The 21,333-nt window shown below is 45.0% G+C and overlaps 1 protein-coding gene across 1 annotated transcript in view; it reads right to left on the bottom strand.

Annotated features, from left to right (window-relative positions):
- The window catches only part of TRAF3 (TNF receptor associated factor 3), a 113,385-nt gene that overhangs the window by 12,943 nt on the left and 79,109 nt on the right, over nucleotides 1-21,333 (bottom strand). Inside the window, exons 3-9 of the mRNA XM_038545797.1 lie at nucleotides 17,037-17,298; nucleotides 15,001-15,052; nucleotides 12,081-12,185; nucleotides 11,060-11,227; nucleotides 4,967-5,047; nucleotides 2,194-2,268; nucleotides 444-536 (exon numbers count right to left, since the gene is read on the bottom strand). Coding sequence (XP_038401725.1) covers nucleotides 444-536; nucleotides 2,194-2,268; nucleotides 4,967-5,047; nucleotides 11,060-11,227; nucleotides 12,081-12,185; nucleotides 15,001-15,052; nucleotides 17,037-17,281 — 819 coding nt within the window. The 5' untranslated portion in view covers nucleotides 17,282-17,298. The remainder of the gene's footprint in view (nucleotides 1-443; nucleotides 537-2,193; nucleotides 2,269-4,966; nucleotides 5,048-11,059; nucleotides 11,228-12,080; nucleotides 12,186-15,000; nucleotides 15,053-17,036; nucleotides 17,299-21,333) is intronic.

Below are 21,333 nucleotides of genomic sequence, written 5' to 3'. Positions count from 1 at the left end.
AAATGTTTTGGGCTGTGAGGTCTGTACAGTTTCTGTCTCAATTCCTAAACTCTGCAAAAGCAGCCATGGACAAAAGGGAAATGAATGAGCATGGCTGCATTCCAATAAAACTTTATGTACAAAAAGACGAAGCTGATGGGGAGAGAATGGAAGGTTTGGAAGTTTGACAATGCCTATTCGAGGTCAATGCTAAGGTAACCATAAAGGGCACTGCATGCTTGCTTGGTAATTAACAAACAAAACACACACACACACACACACACACACACACACACCTTCATTTATAAGCTCAAGGTCATGTGAAAAGAAATTTACTTTTTTGACATTCTCTTGATACTGTTTTTTTATCCAAATCCACTAGTAACTATAAAAAATATATTCTTCTTTAAATAATTTGAAGAAATTATTAAGAGCCAACAAAAGCAGGAAGCAGCATGGTGTACCTTTTTCTCCAGAGAGTTACTCCACTCTTTCAGTAAGTTGACGTGCTGCACTGCGGAGCTGGCCTCATGGGCCTTTATCTGCTGGTTTGTCCCCTGCGAGAAGAGATGTAGTGCATTAAGCTGACCTCATTCCATTACAGAGCATAGTAAGACTAACACATGACCTAAAACCAGCAATAAACATGAAGAGGGGAGCCCTATTCCTTAAAGCTAGTGGGTGGTCTCCAAGCCTTCGGAGGGCCATGCTCAGCGGCCCCTACTCTACTGAGTGCAGGTGGGGAGAGGCTGGCAAGAAGAGCAGACATCCTGCATACAGCAACCTCAAGTCCATGCTCTTCGCTCTTCAAGCTTCTTCCCAAGCTCCTTCTCATCTGCATTTTGTATTTGTAAAATCAAGAAATTGAATCTTCAACCTCTCACTTTGGTTCCTATATAACCTTTTTCATTAAAAACACAAATGGAAAATGTTTAGACACCTGCAGTTACAGCTAGACACTGCTACAAATAATCTAGTAAACATGTAATCAAAGTGGGATTCTAAATAATTTATTAGAATTATCAACTTATTAAGGAAATTCACTGTGTTAGAAAATGTATTACTCCTCACTATTCTAAGTATACTTGGAAAGTTACATACAAAACATAAACAATCTACAGAGTACATAAGATGGAGACCATTTTAGAGTCAGTAATAAGCACATGAAATAGTACTTCCTATATTTAAGGAAATAATCGGCATGAAAATATAATTTGTTCTGATATTAGAAAATTAAGAAGCCACAGAAAGCATTTTAATGATCTCCAAAACATATACTCTGTACATAGAATATTCATATATATATATGTTGATATAAGTATTGCTATATATAAACATATATATATATATACATACACAGAATGAATGATACTACATACGACATAACAGTGGTGAGTGCTCCATCTCATTAAGAGACGGAGACAATGGGAGAGCTACAGTCGTTCTTACTCTTAGGGCTATTTACTTTCTAAGAAAATACTGAGATGCCAGTATCTCTGAACTGATTTCCTAATAATGTACTGATAATACACAAAATTAAATATAAAATATTTTAATTGTAATATATACTGCCCTCCAGCAGTTTTAAGATTGAGATATATGTTTCAATGAAACTCAGTTCAAATTCACTAGCAATCTCAGACGTGTTAAAAAAAAAAAAAAAAAAAAAAAAAAACGAACCAAAAATCCCCCAGAAACAGGTTTCTCACAGCACAAGTGTGGTGGTGATGGAGACACCCTCTCCACACGGCTGTCCTGGGAGGGATAGCATATATACTCTGAAATGCGTTTACGGACACACAAGTGCCATCCTCACAACTGTGCACTGACACGCACACTGCTCCAACTACGTCTGGTTTGACACCCACTTATAATCAGGTCCCGGCTAATGTTCCATAACAATCTCTCTAGAAAACCCCCCATAGCTGTCAGTCCTGTTTGCCCCATTTTCTAGCTGGTTTTAGATGTAGCTATTCCCGGGCCTCCTGACTTCCTCCTCAGCTCAGGTGTCCACCTGAAGTCTCAGAACACCCCTGGCATGGAGAGCGAGCACCCACATCTGCTGCATGTGGCTTCTGCCACCCATGCAACATGGTGACTCGGTTCCATGATAAAGACTACAAGTCCAGAACTTGCATGTTAAGATGTTAAGATAGTAACTTTCTCTCATGGCAGAATGTCAGTGACTGGGAAGGACAAATGTTGGATACTGACCTGAAAAACGCAGCCATAGCGCTTAAAACTACAGGTGCTGGGGGCATTGACACACTCTGACAAGTGTGCACTCAACTGCAACGGGAAAGAGACGTGAGTTGTGGCACAAGCGTCTGCATGAAAATGTTCAAACATATTAAGGGCACAGAGAGCATCTGGTTTGTACTGTCACGAAGGGGGCTTATCAGCTACAGGTGTGTTTATACCATCTCCTTCCTAGACTTACAGGCAGTAAATATACACTACTGTCACGTGTATACACATATATACGCCAATATACAAAAATACAGTTACTGTAACATTTCTTAAACCTGCAGTTTCTTTAGAACAAATTGTTCAAAATGTGACATGCCGTCTGCAGCGCCAGAATTTTAAAAAGAAAGGGGAAAAAACGTAAACTGAAATGAACACTTAAAGACTATAAACAAAAATTGCATGAAACACAAAAAAGAGAAAGCATTCAGGATGTAACTGGGTCACACACCTACTATACAGTACACAAAAATAAAGATATTTTCGAAGCAAGCTTACATGATGTACCATTACTCTCAATACTCAAGATAACGAGATGAGTTTTTTCCTTCTTCTGAAAAGACTTTTTTTTCCCTCTGAGTGGCCATAAATTCATGTAGCTTCTCACAGATCACTAAGGTCATTCTAACAACATGAATCTTAATATTATCACCTCTAATTGGTAGAAGAAAATTAGGAGAGACTGGGAGAGGATAACTCATCGTACAAGGAAAAATGCCTTTGTTCAGCTTAAATCCTCGCAAATAGTCAAATAAAAACCACTTATGATGCCCCCTCAAGAGAAAAGGGAATTGAAGTGTCTACATTTTAAAGACATAGTGCTATTCATTAGGCTAATACAATTTAAAAAGAGCTTCTTCTTTTACTGAATAAATTCTCATCAGGAAATTCTAGGGATAGATCTTTATAGAAAACAATTAGACCCCGAACCAGGAAAGGGGGTGTCTGAGCACCCTGTCCCCCTCCCAAAGGCTCATGGGCTTGTCCTCTTACAGCTCTACCTTGGCTCCCAGGACAAAGAGTTCTTAAGTCCTTTTCCTTTAGGTCAGCATTTAGGACAGAGAGGAAGGTGGGTCACAGGACTGCTCTTTTGTCCTGTGGCAAGAGTTGCAGAGGAGGGCCAATGTCCTGGGGAGCCTATGCGCCAACCTTTGTGGAAGGTCTCTGGGCCTGGGCAGCATCGTGGTGGTTACAGATCTAGCAGTCTAGTACACTTGATGCTCCTCTGAACCCAGCCAGGAAGCTCTGGCCTCCACCCGGTAGATTACCGGTGAGTGGCAGAGAAAAGTAGCATGAGAATGTGTATAGTTATGTCCACTTCAAAGTTTTAAAATATATTCTCTCAGTGCCACTGGTATAATCATGACCCTCCAGCAAGCACTTCTAGCATTAAAGTCAGGGACACTGGAGTCTGATGTCACTTTCAGTGTGTCACTATAAATTCAGGGTCACACTTTTTCCTAAACTGGTTCATTATCATTACTCTCAGAGCCTTTACTGTCATTCCTTACAGGAGAGGAGCTTTGGAACAGAGGAAAGAATAAGCTACAGACCAGTAGTATCGTTCACTAGAAACCCAAGAGAAACCCAAGATAAATGCATGTTTAAAGATTTTTTAAAAGAAAAATAACTTAGAGGCAAATGGAGTTAGCTTTTGTCCCTAATTCAGGTAGCCCTGAAAGAGTGAAAATTTTGAAAAGGGTATAAAACCCTGGTAATCACTTCAATACTACAGACTCTTCATCCAGAGGGACTTTCTGGTTGTGGAAATCTGTATGCATTTCCCTGCTCACTCCTAGGGCACATTCTAGGCCTAGAGACCTCTGCCACCAGGCAAGACCCTGCCCTTGCTGAGCAGAGTCATCTTCTGGGTAGGACACATTCTGACTGAGAGTGGCTCGGGGGGGGGGGGGGGGGGGTCCTCCCTGTACCCTGTGTCCCTGGTTCCAGGCCTACATAGGTCCTCTTGCTCAGTGGCAATGTGAGAGACCAAGCCTCACCTCCCCAATATCCAGTGGCAAAATTCCAGGCTGCTGAAAAAGGCTGAGGTGAGCAGCCTCCTCAGATCAGAGCAACCAGGAGGCACAGGCATGCACTGAGCCCACAGGTGCCCAGATACTCCCGAAACAGCAACCAAAGGGACTCCAGGTCAGAACCAGATGCAAAAACATTTAAGAATCCTTGGAATTTTTCCAACTGGATATATCCTGATCAAATTAAGTTACTGTAAAATCTACCTGCCTTAAAGAAAGCATGCCCAAGGGCAGTGTGAAACACATGGCCTCTGGGGGAGGCTCCTTAGGGATGTGGGACCCACCTCTGGGCCCAGCTGCTCCCCAGCATCAAACCTGCACAGTGCATGTGGCCAAACAATTCTGCAATGTCAGTAAAACCATTTATTTTGAGATAATCTTGCAGTAATTCCTATTTTTACAGATTTAAAAATAGTTTTTAAGAACCTAAAGTTATTACCTTTGCTTGTAAAGTAATTCCATTTTCTCAGTTCTTAACAGTATTTTGCTCTGAATTTAAGCACGTTGTAGCTTTTATTTGCTTGCTTCTGAAATTTGTGATGCCCCACAATAGCATGAGGTTTTTTTATTGTTTCTCTAGCATACTTCTCACTACCATGATCTGTTGAGAACCTTTGATTTCAGCTACTGGGGAAGGATGGAGTCTCTTGCATGCTAGTCCTAAAGACATCACTAACTCCTCAACAGGCCCTGGCAATGCTCCTTACCTCACTCCTTAGAAGGGTCTGGACACTGCACTTATGGGGGCAGGACACCACCACACAGGGACACTCAGTGTCTTCATGTTTCTGGAGGAAAAGAAGAAAGTGTCATCAACTTTGGGACATAAAACCCATCTCCCTTCAGGCTCTATCAGTATCTTCAATGTCACCACGAAAACCCAAAGGACACTGCTCACTGTCCCTGTTTCCTTGAGTTCTGACACATTTGAAGGAGTCCTCATGCTCAAAGTGTGAGAGCCAAAAAGTAAGGTGTCTCAGGAAATCGACTCAAATCTGACAGGTGGGGGCAACCCTGCGAGAGCACAGACCCTGGAGGTCTCCACAGCAGCCTCCACCAGGGAGCACCCCACTGTGCTCACGCTGCCTAGACACGAGAGCACAGGCAGACTTGGCCTTTGCTGCCACTCACACCGTACCCCAGTGTCCAGCCCTTGTTCACTGGAGAGAAGGATGGTTTTCCTTTGGCCTCTAAGTTCAGGGTCTGGAAATGATGCTTCTTTAATACCTGCAAATGGCATGATCCACTGGGTATTTAAATTATTGCCCTGAAATCTTACCTAGATTATCTATAATGCATGGAAAATATGGACAAATTTTGGTTTAGCTCTTCTCTGGGTGGTATAAATTTTAACCTTACAGAGGCTGGATGATAATAACTGCTCAACCCATGCCATGGGCACCTGCTGAGCATCTGTTCAGTAGCAAAGTTAAGGCAAGAGCTACCCATCAAATCCAAGAGCCCCAGAGAGTACCACCAGACACATGACAAAGGGCTGCTGGAGAGAGAGTAATACAGAGTCAGAGCCACACCACACAACCCGTGGGACAGGTTCCTGGAGGCTGCATCACCAAGTGAGAAGGAAATTTGGTGCTGTTTTCCTTGTGAGCCTGGGATACTTGGGATTTTCCTCATCTGGTTCTTCAGGTTAGGGCCTCCACAGTCATGCTGCTGTGCAGTTGGACAGCAGGCAGGGGGGCAGTGGGGGGCACAGCCAAGAGCCTCAGTCCAACTAGGCAGGCACAGTGTGGACCAAGGGCAATGGTGGCCCAGGTGAGGCACCAGGAACCACACTCAAGCTTTCTTCAGTGTGTTTTGACATCCAGTGTCTCTGTAAGTGTGCAGTGGTACAGTCTGCAGTGCAGAGATAGCACCTACAGTGTGCGCGGCTGCTCTGCTCTTGAGCTTGAGCCTCGGAGGCCCACAGAGCCCCCACAGGATGAGTCACGACTGCTCAAAGCTCAGTACAAAGCACCTGACTGGACTGAGCCTGACCAGCAGGCCTCCCACAAGACGCACCACAAGGGGGGCGGGGGGGGGGGCGCGGCTGGCTTTCTCTTCTGCCTGGCTGTGCTCAGAATCCCTGAGAGTTCCCAAGTGCCACCAAGTCAAGGCTCTGTCCCTTAGTGAAAAAACCTGGGCAAATGGCTCCACCTCCCTGCCTCATCTATGAGTGGGAGGAGAGACCAGACTTCCCTCATAGGGGAGCTTTGAGGGCCCCATCAGTCATGGGCCCGGAGAGGTAACATGGCAAACATTCCACAGATGCCAGCCTCCTCCCTGAACCCACCCTTGATCCCACTTCCATGCCCCAGCCCATGCATGTGCCAGGTGCTACGGTCGGCTCAAGAGGGACAGCTCACACACAGGTCATCACCACTTCAACAAGGGAAAACCTGGAGGGAACACGGGGTGAGACGGCACAGAGAAGACGGCACAGAGAAGACAGCTCTAAGGAGGATATGGCAGTGGGTGGGGCAGTGTGTTCCAAGAGAGCAGGGGGTGGTGGGAGAGGCTGGGATCAGACCCATCAGTATCCTCAAATGCATGTCTCTGGAGATCTGTGCAAGCATATCTGAACAATAAATTGCTAGAAGCAGGCTTTGTTGGGTATCAAAGAGTATAGGTACTGTAAATGGATTTTGATAGATATTGCCAAACTAGTCTCCAATAACCTTACACAAATGCACGCTCATCATCACAGGAACACACGTTCCTACACCCTTGTCAATTCCATCAGACTTTTCTATCTTTGACAACATGACAGGTGGAAAAGGCAATGAGTGTGACTTGCAATTATTTGATAATGTGTGGGTAAGTATATTTTTGATATTTATTAATCGTTTATAGTTCTTGTGAACTGCCTTTTCACAGCTTTTGCCCACAGTAGTGGGTTGAAGAGTGACCCCCAAAATTCATGTCTCTCCAGAACCTCAGAATATGACTTTATTTGGAAATCAGGTCTTTGCAGATATAATCAGTGAAGATGGGGCCCCAGTGGCTTGGGATTAGGGTGGGCCCTGAATCACATCATGGATGCCCTCACGAGAGGCGAGGACATGCCCCTGAAGAAGGGATCTGAGCAGAGAGGCAGATGGCTCCTAGCCAAGAACTGCCAAGGACAGTAGCAACTCCAGAAGCTAGAAGGGGCAGGGAGGGGACTTTCCTGGAGACCTCAGAGGGAGCACAGCCCCAACGCAAGACCTTGGGTTTGTATTTCCAGCCTCCAGAACTATAAGAGAGTATCTTCCTGTTTTTCTAAGCCACCTTTGTGGTACTTTGTTCCAGCAGCCCCGGGAAAATGTTTCCTTTCCCAGGAAAATAACACGCCCATTTAAAAAACTATAACCTACTGATACATAAAACTCTCTCTGTACTAATAAATTAGCCCTATCTCACATTGAACATCACTCTGATAGTCCCAGAACAGATGTAACCCATGTGCAAGTCAGAGAGTATAACTACATGGAGGATAGCCACCAAGGACAAGAACTCCCCATTTACCTGTGTGTAATCTCCCATCTTGCCCCACTTTCCTCCAGGGAAGAATCCCTAAACCAAAATCCGAATTTTGTGTTGCTACTTCTTTGTTACACTTAAATGTGGGCCAAATACTGTATTGATTGCTTTTGAAATTTACTAAAATGGAACTCCACCCTATCTATGGGTCTTCTGAGATCCAGGTTAGTACCATGCCTCAGGCAAACGCTCCTGTCGAGGGTAGTTGAGGGTCCTCAATCTGCACTGCTGTAGTGACACTGCCCTGTCATTTCCCTGCCATGTCACTACAGCATGTGTGTGTATACTCATGACTGATGTGTCCACCAAAATGGATGTGTCCCCTCTCCAGCTGACGGATGTGGGGGCTGTCTCTAGAGTTATGCTGGGCCCTATCTCCTAGTGTGTATATGTAACAGTTTCTCCTGCATAGCGAGGAGAGGGATTGCTCACTAGCTGAGTACAGGAATAGTCAACCCAATAAAATATTGCCAAATTGTCTTCCACAGTGGCTATGCCTATAGATACTCCTATAAGACAGACATTTTCCCAGAAAATGAGATCTTTAGAATTCTGATTTTCCACAAATTAACAAAACTGTTTAAAGAGACCATATTCAACAGCTCCAAGACTAATTGTGAAAGAGGGGATTCTCTCCTGGCACTTTAAATTATGCTGATCTATAGATTAAGAGAAAACAACTTAAAAACAGCTGATGTAGGGTCAATAGCATGGTTTAATGGTGGAAAAGAAATTCTCATACGAGCTGCAATGGGCCAGGGCTTCGATACTTTATCAATCTGGAGCTCATCAACACTCGATGTACTTGACACCCTTCATAAAACACAGGAAATGTGGGGATGTCAGGGTGACCTGGGGCTGTAGACATGCCTCTGAGATGGCTGTTCTTTCTAAAAATAAGCCCATGGCAGGATAGGACAAGATGAAGAAGCATGCTCCTAGCTGACAGGAGGAGACCTGGGAGCCCAATCCCAGGCCCCAACAGGACCAGAGCCCTCCTGCAGTTGTCAGGGAGGGAGTCACCAGGGTGACTGAGGGCAGGCGAGCCCTTATGTTGTTACTTTTTTTTTTTTTTAAGATTTTATTTATGAATACATGACACACACACACACACACACACAGAGGCCGAGACACAGGCAGAGGGAGAAGCAGGCCCCATGCAGGGAGCCCGACACCGGACTCCATTCTAGGTCTCCAGGATCACGTCCTGGGCTGAAGGCGGAGCTAAACTGCTGAGCCACCAGGGCTGCCCATATTGTTACTTTAAAGCCAGTTTTTTACAGCTCAGTCTGGAGTATAGAGTTAGTTACTTATATAGTATCTAACTGACGTAGTAGCCTACAATTCTTTCTTGGATGAAGTTAATTATATTTTGCAAATAAAGATAACTGATTTTTGCAAGAAGCAAAGTATGACTTTGATAGCAACATACCAACATGTGTAAGGTCTGGAGTACTGCTCATTAAGTATGTGTCTCATTCATTTGAACTGAGTTACTGAAGGAATTATTCAATTAGGCCAAACACTATCCCCACTTTCCACAATTCTTTAAAGTCCTTAATAACTAGAAATGTCTACAGAAATCATACAGGAAAAAGACTTCACAAGACAAGAAAATAGGCACAAGAAAATTGCAGAGTAAGGTAAACATGCAGATTATGAAGTAGAATACATTTCATTTCATACAGAAAAACAAAATTCTGGTCAATAACCACTCTAGAATTTCCACCAGGAATCAACTGGGCCCGCACATCCTGGCTGCACGTCTCTGGTCCTCTCCCGTCTGGTCCCATCAGTCATGATCCTGCCAAGTCCAGAGGTCATTCCCAGCACACCCCTCCAAAATGTCTGTCCCTCCTGCCCATCCCCACACTCCCCAGCTCTCTTTGCCTCCGGGGCACCATTCTGCTGCCCCTTCCATACTGGCCACTCCTTTGCTAGATGACCTTCCCTCTTAGTAGTCTGTAAGCATTCCTGTGTCCCAGGCCTCTGTCCCTAAGGCTTCAGGTACCACCTTATTAAGACACACCAATAGTCCAGACCACTGCCCTATTCTCCTCTCAAGCCTGCTAAGTTCCACGGAACCTCACCTCAATAAAACACTCAGATTCACCCAGCTGCTCTAGTTACAGACGCTGGGCATCATCCTTAACACATACTCCCTATTCAAGCCATGAGCTAATCCCACTGCCTCTACCTTCTGAATGTGTCCCAGTGCACTTGTTCCTCCTCTCCCTTCCTGCACAGGCCAATACTGTGCCTTGCCTCCATGTTTTCTTTTCCTCTCACCCCACATCTACCTGTCACACCTGTCAGAGTGCTGCACATATTGGGGAACTCTGACATCACCCTCTTGCTCAGGCTACCCGGGGCCTGCCCCACCCTCTCATCTGCTACCCATCATCTCTACACCAGGCATGGGAGCCACGCTGGCCTCTCACAGCTCCTGAAATCCACCTGCTATATCAGTTCCATCTCAGAGCCTGCACACCCCTGCTGTTCTCTCCTCCCACGCTGGCCCCTGACTGCCCTGGAGAGGCCAGCTCTGATTATCCCTTTCCCCATGATGCTAGTGCGTTTTTCTTCATAGTACAAATCACTACCACACATTATGTTTGCCTATTAATTACCTCTTCCACAAGAAGGTGAGCTCCACCACTGAACTACCAGCTCCCACAGCAGTGCCCAACACGCAGTAGGTACTCAGTGAATATTTGTTCAAGGAATGGACAAATATTTGAAGATTACTGTACTACTGATAGCCTTTCACCCCTAACATCTCTCTCTAATTAACGGATAAAGAATCTGATTTCTAACACATGCGCAATATAGAACTGTGCCAAAATAATCAAGGTATGAAAAATGTTGAATTCTCATCTCTCTCCAAGACAGACAGCTGCACTTTGATGCTGCAGGATGAATTACCCTGGTGAAGGGATGATTATGTCCCAGAGCTGCTTAAAAGATTAAGCAATCCAGTAAGATTTTGAAGACATTCTTTGGGACAAGAGAAAAATTCTACCTTTTTTGATAATTAGTCTTCATTTTTTTGGCATACCAAATGATAGTCAATCAAGGCAATGGGAAAATGTTAATTATACAAATCAAAATGGGCAAAACAAATAGAGCTTAACTCTGAATTAAAGTCAGATGAAAACTGCCATTTCCTCTTCTCTTTTCTCTTTATTCCTGTTAGTATGGTTTAAAATGCTATTCTGTAACAAATTATACCTGGACTGAGCAGCAAGTAGGGGTGACTGGGGGGGGGGGGGGGAGCGCACCTGCAGTGTGATCATCGGGACCTGACTTTTACAGTGGGGGCATGTGGCCTCTCGGTACTTGCAAGCCTTTTCTACATGGTCACGCAGGTCTCTTCGCAACACTTTTTCTTTGCAGTCAGCACGGACACACGAAAGCTCTTCAAACTGGCAATCGTTCTTTAAATGCACCTGTAAAACAAACACTTCAAAGCTCTCAATTGGCAAAGACATTCAATCTAAAATACCAGATTCTAGCCTCTACACAGCTAACTCCTTCAGAAATGTTTCTGCCCACTTCTAGACCAGTTTTTCACAGAGAAGAGTGACAAGTGTATTGAGAGACAATGAATTTTGTATCCTTTTAGTGATGACTCAAACTATATTGCTTTTGAAGGAGTAAGCCAATTCTCCCTTCCTGGGTAAATAAATGGTTAGTTATCTGCTAAGGACTTTGTTTTATTCCAGCTCAAGTATGCCTTCATAAAGGATAAAATAAGATGCTAATAAAAAAAAAAAAACACATAAAAAGTTATGTGGGATTTCATGGTTAGAGAGGGAGAGAGAAAGTTTTAACAAGCCTTCCAAAATTAAAAACCAGTTCAGATTTCTTTCCATTCTAAGTAGGGTGGGGGTGTTTAAAAACCAGTTCGCAATTTTGCCAATGATGTCATAAAAATAACATTTCGTACCTAAGTGGCTTGGACTGCTTTCATATTTGGTTGTTTTGAAAATCAACATAACTGTGGCCTTAGGGTGCCTCATCATACTGATCAGGGAGTTACATTTATTTTTTTATTTAAAAAAAAGATTTATTTATTTGAGAGTGAGAAAGCGCGCGTGAGCTGGGGGAGGGGCAGAGAGGGAGAAAATCTCAAGCAGACTCCCTGCTGAGAGCGGATCCTGACACAGGGCTCAATCCCACGACCCTATGATCACAACCTGAACTGAAATCAAGAGTCACACTAAACTGACTAAGCCACCCAGGCACCCCAAGGAGTCATATTTCTTATGGTAAGCAAGGAGCATGGTTCCCAGGACGTACCAGTAGGTGTCCCAGTGTCAACTGCTCTGTGCAGCCTCCACCTTCATTCCTGCAATAGATCTGAAGAGCTAGAATTTCTCTCTTGCAGCAATTATCCTTAAACACCTGAAATGGGAAGACAGTTATTTCAGAGGATTAATGTTTCTTAATCTCCACATGCTACTACTTCAGACAAGGCAAAACCACTTTAAAAAAAATCATGAGAGCATCTCTTAAGTGGACCTCAGAAAGCATTAAGGACCATCTTAATTTCTAATTTCTAAGTAGCATGAAGGAGCTGTCCCCACTAAGAGACACATTTAAATAATACAACCTTAACTACCACCTTTTATTAGATAAGTCAAATGAAAACAAGCTATACCAAATAATTAAAGATCACTTTTGAACATCCAAATACACGTAATTAACTCTGACATAATCTCAAGGTGGGGATGCACAAGAAGCAGGTTCATACGTGGACTCTGGACCCTTCCAAGAGCCAGCTCTGTGGGGGTGGCCAGGAGTGGAAAATGCTTACCAAGGGATGAGTTCGTAACTCAATGCCACTACAACTTAATGCCTCTTTAGGTCACTTGCTAAAGAAAGAGCAAAACTACTGTAAAAGATTGAATCCTGCAGATGGCTTATAATACATTTGTTTCGGTTCTTTTTCCTAAGGTGATGTCCCTTATAACCCATTTTTCACTGAAAAGGAGACAGTATTATCCTGCTACTAAAAACAAACAAACAAACAAAAACCCCCACCTCTTTTAAATAAATATTCCAAAGACTGAAGTTAGTCCAATAATGAAAATGTTTCCCTTTGAAAATGAAAGCCTTCCTTTAATTGTATTTTTCCTTAGAAAACAAGCAGATTCACTCCTTCTAGCAATAGTCTCAAACATCTTTGTCTTCAGGCGTTTCTAAGAAACTCCTATATGTTAACACTCCATACAGTGGAAAAATAGATAGGATCTTACTATGCCTTTCTCAACTCCAAAGGCAAAGAAATAGAATCAACAGCTGTTAAGAGTTAAAAATAAAGTAATTTGGAGTCAAATCTAATCCTTCATAAACAAGACTTTTAAAAAACACACTAAGGTCGCCAAACAGGTATTTTTAGCCAATAGGAAATATGCTTCCTTTTTTTAAAAATTTTTATTTATTTATGATAGTCACATAGAGAAAGAGAGAGGGAGAGAGAGAGAGAGAGGCAGAGACATAGGCAGAGGGAGAAGCAGGCTCCATGCACCGGGAGCCCGACATGGGATTCGATCCCGGGTCTCCAGGATCACGCCCTGGGCCAAAGGCAGGCGCTAAAACCACTGCGCCACCCAGGGATCCCTATGCTTCCTTTTTGTGGCATTAAATTTCTTAAGTCATTTGAGTTTAACTTTATGGATACAAAACAAAGATTGGAGGGGGATCCCTGGGTGGCGCAGCGGTTTGGCGCCTGCCTTTGGCCCAGGGCGCGATCCTGGAGACCCGGGATCGAATCCCACATCAGGCTCCTGGTGCATGGAGCCTGCTTCTCCCGCTGCCTATGTCTCTGCCTCTCTCTCTCTCTGTGACTATCATAAATAAATAAATAAAAGTTAAAAAAAAAAAAAAACAAAGATTGGAAATGTCACAAGTACAGAATTTTAGAGCTGAGAGTATTTACTGCAACTGTCCCATTGCATAGATGAGGAGCCTGGGGCCCCAAGGTGACCTGCAGAGGGCAGATCTCCATCTCAAAGCCCCATCTTCCCATGAGGATCCAAGGCATTGGTCAATGTCATTCATGATGCTCCAATAAAACTAGTAATTTCTTCAGTTACCAATGCCATTGAAAAGTAGGGGTAATAATTCTGAACAATGAAACAGACAAGGTCTGTTGTTTCAACATCTACCACAATCACATCTGTCAGACACATGTTAACAAGTTAGTGGCCATGCAACTAAGGGGTAGTTGGGTGACTAGTTTTCTTAAAGACAACCCCCCCCCTTTTACTTACTACAGTCTGTAGCAGTAGGCAAACACTGAGGAAGACAAGGTACATGGACATGTTGCCAGTTCTGTCTCTAAACTGCCCAGAGGAGTTAGAGTAGGTGCCCTTATTCTGGCAGAGGAGGGGCACCTACTGCCTGGATCCTCAAATCACTGCACTCACCTGGGCTGCCCTGATGACAAACCCAATCTGCAAAGTGCTCTGGACACAAAACCCCAGAGTAAGAATTTTATTGTACAATTTAATGACCTACATTTAAAAAATTGTCAGGTTCATCAATCAAAATATTGGTACTGAACATTTTTATTGATATTTTAAGTACTTTAAGAATGAGTCATTTCAAACTAAAAGCGTGCCTAGCAGGGTTTAGCAATGTGTAGATGACCAGAGGTGCTGTGGTGGTGGTGGTGGGGGATCAGAGCCCCAGGAGGGAAGCAGGTGGGTAGCCCCCCTGAACCCCTCTGAGAGTCCTCACTGACAGAGAGCTTTCACTGGTACACATAATCACATGGCGGGGGGAAGGGTGGAAATCCAACATCCCTCTAATGACTAGGAGATGGTGCACACGAGGCAGGCAGACAGCAAATCCCATTGAACTCCTGAGACCAGCAGGCTCTAAGAGCCAAATCCCAGCTGTCTGGGGGAAGGGCTTCAGAGGACTGTGTGCATCTCCGCACTTCACCTATTCAGTTCCTGCAACCCCCCTATATCTCCTGGGGTCTCGGGAAGTGGTTCCACTACTGTCACAGGCAAGGACACAGGCTCAGAGAGTGAAGGAAGCACACCTGGACAAGGTCACCCAGCTGGGCAGCTGTTCCACCTTGACCTTGCAGCACCTGCTGTCCAGCCCCGAGATACCATCAGAGCCGGCTCAGAGCACTGGGTGCAAACCGTGTGCCACGGATGACTGAAGCATTGGACAAGGTCATTTATTAAAACCCCAAGAATACCTTATCTTTAATGATGCTTTCTTGACACGCAGTGCATTTTGGGCTTGAGGAGCTGAGGGGAAAACACACAATAAAGACATCAGTAAGTGGGGTTCTACTGACAGCAGAAGTCCTGTGTTCACTGGAGCTGCGGCCACGCCTGTGTGAAGCGCACAGCAGCAAGCCGAGCTCCAGGATGCCATGGTGAACGGGCTTCCAACATGAAGCCACAGGAGAAAAGGACTCGAGTTTGCTAATGGTAATTTTTCATAAGGAAGTTTTTAAGCAGAACAGCTTAGACCAGTCCCACTTGGAAAGCCCCTTTCAATTAAAAGTGAAATTTTATTTCAGAAACCAAAACTAGCTATCTGTGGAGAAGCTCTGTGGTGGGAGCATCCACAGCCTATTCAGAGGGCCTACAAGCGATCTGGCTTTATAAAAACAGTCAGTACTTTCTTCACAAGTTATTTTCCTTCATAATATACTGAAAAGCCAGTGCAGTTCCACAGTTAACAGTAGGAGGACTGAAAACTGACCCTCAGGAAACCACTCGCCCACTACATCATTCTTATCCCCAAACACAGGATGAGAGCCCCTGCTCCCAAGCTGCCCTTTTTTGGACTTGATTCTAACCCCATCTTATGCTGCCTGGAAACCACCTCCTAGAAATTAAAAATAAAACTAAGTGTGAGCCCTTTCTACTCGCATGGTCCCTGCCCTCGACAGCCAAGGGCTCCGGGAGTCCAGGACAGGGGTGTCAGCACAGGCTTCAGGGAGGAGGGTGCAGGGCTGGACATGTGTATCCTGGGGCTGTGGGCAGAGGAGGGAAACTCCACAGGCTTGGGAAGCCAGGCAGGAGAACTGAGAGTTGATAGGAGATGAAATTACTGTGTTTTTAAGTAAAAGTACATTCACTTAGACTATATCAACATGAAGCTTGTGCTAAATTGCTTTAATCATTTGAATCTTTTTACACGCATAGACTCTAGGGCTACTCTAGAGTAGCATCTGGGTGGGATCCCTTGATACCCCTTACCCCCAGGAACATGGCTAGCCACCCACCCCCTGGCCCAGAGCTGCAGGACAGGTTTGCATGGTTAGAAAAATCAGGTGCTCTAAGTCTGCTCTGCCATCACTAGGCTTGACTTGAGTCATTTTTCCCTGTAGCAGGGTAAGCTGAGCTCACTGGGATAAGTGAATAAGGCCACAGTGGGAAATAGCCAGGGGGAGGATGACAGGAAGGGAGAGGTGATCAAGGGCCATGCCGCCAGTGGTGAATCAGGAAGAGGAGTGGGCAGGCTTCCCTGTGCTCTGACACTGGAGACCAAGTCTGAGATCATCCTGCCGTAGCCCTCAGTGCCCAGCACCATGCCCAAAAACTATGTGGGGGGATGAACCGAGATGCTTTCTTGGAGAATGTTATTTGTGTTATAAAACTCCAGACTGCCTCCCTGACTCCCTCTGTAATTCTAAAATGGCACCAATACTTAGCTGACAAGGACTTCCAAGGGCTCAGTGTATGCTTTCCTTACTTGCTGGGTAGTCGTGGACAGACTAGATTCCTACCTAGGCTGGGGACATGTCCAGTCCTCCCTGTTGACCCCGTCCTCCTCAGCCTCTGTCCCCAGAGCACCTGCACTTTAAGGGCTCCTGTGTCACTTGCCGATGGGTGCGTTGCCTTCAAGAACTGGGTACTTCTAGAGCAGCACAGACGGGGGACCCCAGGGCACCAGGGCCAGGGTGGCAAGCTCCATCAGTAAGTGGCAGGTGTAAGAGTGACCTTCGGTAGGTGCTTGGTGGGGAGGAGACAGAAGTTTGTGGGAGGGGGGCTAAGCAGTCCAGGCTGCCGGCCATAGAAGCCCTGGAAAATTCAGGCATGGGGTTCTACCGAGTTTCCCTAATGATTCACAGGCTAGGCTCTGAGAATTTTGTTTGGGTTTCTTCAGAGCTTTTAACCTTTAGCATTTCTTGTTTAGAGAAGTGAAGCAGCGAGTGGAGAGAAACTGGAGAAGCTGCAAGGCACAGTGAGCCCAGACCAGGGCAGCGGGGGCCCCTACCTCAGCACGGCAGCCATGCAGGTCTCACAGAACCGGTGTCCACACTCAGTCTGCTTCGGGTTACACAGCACCAGGCGGCACTTCTCACACTTGTACTTGTCCTCCACGGTCTTCACAAACCTTTCTTTGTAACCTCCTTGTTCGGGGACGAAAATGGACGTCCCGGCGCTGCGATCAGGGTGCAGCTTTAGCGGTGGGTTAGTCTGCAGTGTGCCGGGGGAGTCCATCTTTTTACTTGACTCCATTTTAGGAAAGAGAAATTCTGGTGGGGGGAAAGGTAACAGTCATGAGTAAAATGCTATCATGTCATCCTTTGCAAGGAAAGGATACACAGCTTTGGGGATGAAAAAGTGCCTGAGAGCTGTGGGTTTGTTTGTTTGTTTTTCAGTTTAAGTAACACACAAGAACCTTCCTGACTTTAATATGTGATGGGAACCAGACATAAGCAAACATGCTTCTTCCCTTTCTATGTGAGCCAAACATGACTATTAACGTTACTGTTCAAAAACTTCCAAAAAGTATACCAGTTGTGTCATTAAAGTTCTTTGAAATACAGGTAATACTTTGCTGTAACTTAAAATTATACGCATCATTCTGATATTTTGGCCAAAGCAACAGATGTTCTCAGCCAGTTTTATTTCTTGGTTCACCTCCCTGCTGATGAATGCCCGTGACACGACTCAGGGGTGGCCTGCCACATGGTGATGGCATTGCTGTGGAGCCTGCGCTCAGAACAGTGTCACTCACTCCAACAACAGCAGACACTGTGTGATGGTGTCTGCAGACTCTTCATGCTACTTTTGCTCCCAAAGAGACCCCAAGAGTCTGCCCACAATGCTCCAATCTGGGCACACCGTGACTGGCACCTGCTTTCCGCCCACACGGCCAGCCTGGCCCCAATGTGACCCCATGCTGTGCACCACAGAGTTTCAGGATGCACCCACTGTGGATTTACAGGCACTTTCATGCCTGGGGATGGAACCAGCAGAGGGACACTGCAACTGAATGGGTCTCCTGTGCCCATATGGGCAGGCTCTCCTCCCGCACATGGTGACAAGTGCACAGATGGCTGCTTCCCACCTGTAAGTTCCCATCAACAGGCAAAATAACAGCTCCTACACATGAGCCACAAAGATTCCAGCCTGTGCAGGTCCGCCAGCTGAAGTACACAGTAGCACATCTGGTGAACCTACAGAGGAATTTCTTTCAAAACTCACCAGGTCTCTCAAAACTACACCGTGTTCTTGCTCAATCCATTTATTTCTGCTAATTATAAAAATGAGGGCCAAATTCCATCTACTTACAAGGCCCCGGGTGTCTGTCCCTCATCCCCTTCCCTTTTCTCCCCAGTGCAAGGTTGGAACAGGAGGCAGACCCGCACCTCAGGCCATGGGGTGCTGGGTGCAGAGCCCACTCTCTAGAGCCTTGTTCCTCACATTGCCTTGTTCTGCCTCTTTATGAAGCTGAAAGAATGAATGCTTTACGACTAGGAATGTACAGAACGCCAGCAGCCTAACATCTGACAAATAAATGAACTGGTGTTCTAGCCACACTCAGGCTAGTTTTAATAAAATAGAACATCACTGTGGCAAAGTGTGGAAGCCTCCTGTGAAATCCATCTATTTATAAAAATAAGAAAAAAAGCTTTCAAAAAGACCTCAAAAGGCCAGCTGCTCCTTGCTCACAATTTTGTTGATCAGAATCCTGTTCATTGTGATGCTAAGCAGGAAGGTGCCTGGTGCTTGCTGTACCTGTCAGAGAAAATAGTTGACCAGGAGCCAATCTGCTGCCAACTGGCCATGCCATCTCTGGCACTGTGTGACCTCTCACTTTCCACACCAGGCCCTTGCTTCTGCAGATGCTCAGAGTTCACCTCCCCTCCTGGAATGTACCTCCCCGCCTTCTCAAGGACCCCCTTTGCCCTGTCTGTACTTTTTCCATGACACTTCCCACCCTCTAACTCTGCATGCTTGTTGTTAACTCTCTTTCTCCTTGAGCAGGATGCAAGCTCCCCAGATACGCAGGTTTTGTTGACAAATTCCAGGTACCTAGAAGAGTGCCTGAGGGGCAGAAGGTACCCGGTATATATCTGCTGAGCTAACAGATGTAAAGGTGAGGTCTGAGCCACTAATAGTACCAAGCTATGTTTCTGTGACAACCGACTCTTCCAGGAAAAGAAAACTCTTCAGCTTTTAGATCTGGTCTTGGAGCTTCCAGCCTTGAAAACTCTTCTTAGATTATAAGCTACTTATGAGTTTGGTTTAGTATCTCAGCCAATAATGCACAGGAAGCTGCATGTTCAATAAACAGTTTTTAATGACAAATATTTGATTCTTTAAAGGTGAATTCCTATTTCAAACCTGAGAGACAATTAACTTTTTTTTTTTTTAATTTATTTATTCATGATAGTCACACGGAGAGAGAGAGAGAGGCAGAGAAACAGGCAGAGGGAGAAGCAGGCTCCAAGCACTGGGAGCCCGATGTGGGATTCGATCCCGGGTCTCCAGGATCGCGCCCTGGGCCAAAGGCAGGCGCCAAACCGCTGCGCCACCCAGGGATCCCTGAGACAATTAACTTTGGATTAAACAAATGATAAATAATAAATGTTCATTTACCTACAACATGTCATTCTCTGTATAAATAAGAATACAGTTTGAGATTTTTTGTTTTTGTAGGCTACTTAAGATAAGTGAACAGATGCAAAATGTATCCCAGGCACATCAAAGAAAGCATCGCAGCAGCCCTGTCCTAAAGGGCACATGACAGCCTATGGCCAGCAGGCACATCAGGACTTACCTATAATGTAAGTTACCTTACCCTGTGATGTAGGGTGCCAACGGGAGCATCTCTGCAACGGGCGACTGTGGGGCTCTGACAATCCTACCCAGCATCCCTGCATCTCATCCCACGCATGACCCATTCCCAATCTAGGCTGTGGGCTGGAGAATGAGCCTTAAGGGAAGGAGGGAAAGATGCTCTACCGTGCTTGGGCTATAGAAACCAGAGCAACACCAGATCTCCACTACCTTATATTCACAAGGAAGGAAAAAGAAGCATAAGAAAATGGTCTAAATATGAAGTTTCCATAATAGGCAAACCTATACAGATAGAAAACAGACTCATAGCTGCCAGGGCTGAGGGAGGGGAGTGTGTACTGATGTGTACAGGCTTTCCCCCTGGGGTGATGGAGCGGTTCAGGGGTGATGAGCGGTTCAGGAACTGGATAATGGGACGGACTATCTCTGTCTAATGTATCTCTAAATACATTACAATTCATCGAACCAGACATTTTAAAGAGGTGAATTTTATAGTACAAGAATTATATCTCAATTTAAAATCTAAACAAAAAATATTGCAAAATAACTGTTCAAAATGGCTCCGTGTGGGTTTGGTTAGTTTGTGTCATTTATACATAGTGGCATATACTCTAAAGTATAGGACTCTAACGTTAAAACTGTATATGCCCAACTGCTGTGATCAGTGACAGACATCTAAGGGAGCACAGTGAGACTTTCATTGATTAGAACAGTTATGTGCCCTCAGAAAAGACAACAAAAAACTAAAACATGGAGGTGCGAAGTGCAAGGAATAAAGACCAGATCCCCTGACTGCAACTACCCAGGGGCAGATGCTCCCTTCTGACAAACATCCAGAAGCGGCAAATGCACATGAACAAAACATGTCTTCTTTCTCCCTGCACACAAACTGTGTCGCATATCCAAATTCATCAACAGCTTCCTGCTGAGTGAAGTAAGTCAGTCGGAGAAGGACAAACATTATATGTTCTCATTCATTTGGGGAATATAAATAATAGTGAAAGGGAATATAAGGGAAGGGAGAAGAAATGTGTGGGAAATATCAGAAAGGGAGACAGAACGTAAAGACTGCTAACTCTGGGAAACGAACTAGGGGTGGTAGAAGGGGAGGAGGGCGGGGGGTGGGAGTGAATGGGTGACGGGCGCTGGGGGTTATTCTGTATGTTAGTAAATTGAACACCAATAAAAAATAAATTAAAAATTAAAAAAAAAAAACAGCTTCCTTTTGAAACCAATGCTGTATTCTGGCCATTTTCCCCATATCAGCATATACAGATCTACTTTTTTATTTTTTTATTTATTTTTTTGTTTTGTTTTTTAATATTTTATTTATTTATTCATGACAGACACACAGAGAGAGAGAGGCAGAGACACAGGCAGAGGGAGAAGCAGGCTCCATGCTGGGAGCCCGACGTGGGACTCGACCCTGGGTCTCTAGGATCGTACCCCAGGCAGAAGGCGGTGCCAAACCACTGGGCCAT

The sequence above is a fragment of the Canis lupus genome, chromosome 8 (genome assembly GCF_011100685.1).
Source record: "Canis lupus familiaris isolate Mischka breed German Shepherd chromosome 8, alternate assembly UU_Cfam_GSD_1.0, whole genome shotgun sequence".
Classification (NCBI taxonomy): Eukaryota; Metazoa; Chordata; class Mammalia; order Carnivora; family Canidae; genus Canis; species Canis lupus.
Note: the sequence above shows the minus strand (reverse complement) of the source record. Positions and strands in the feature narration are given on the sequence as shown.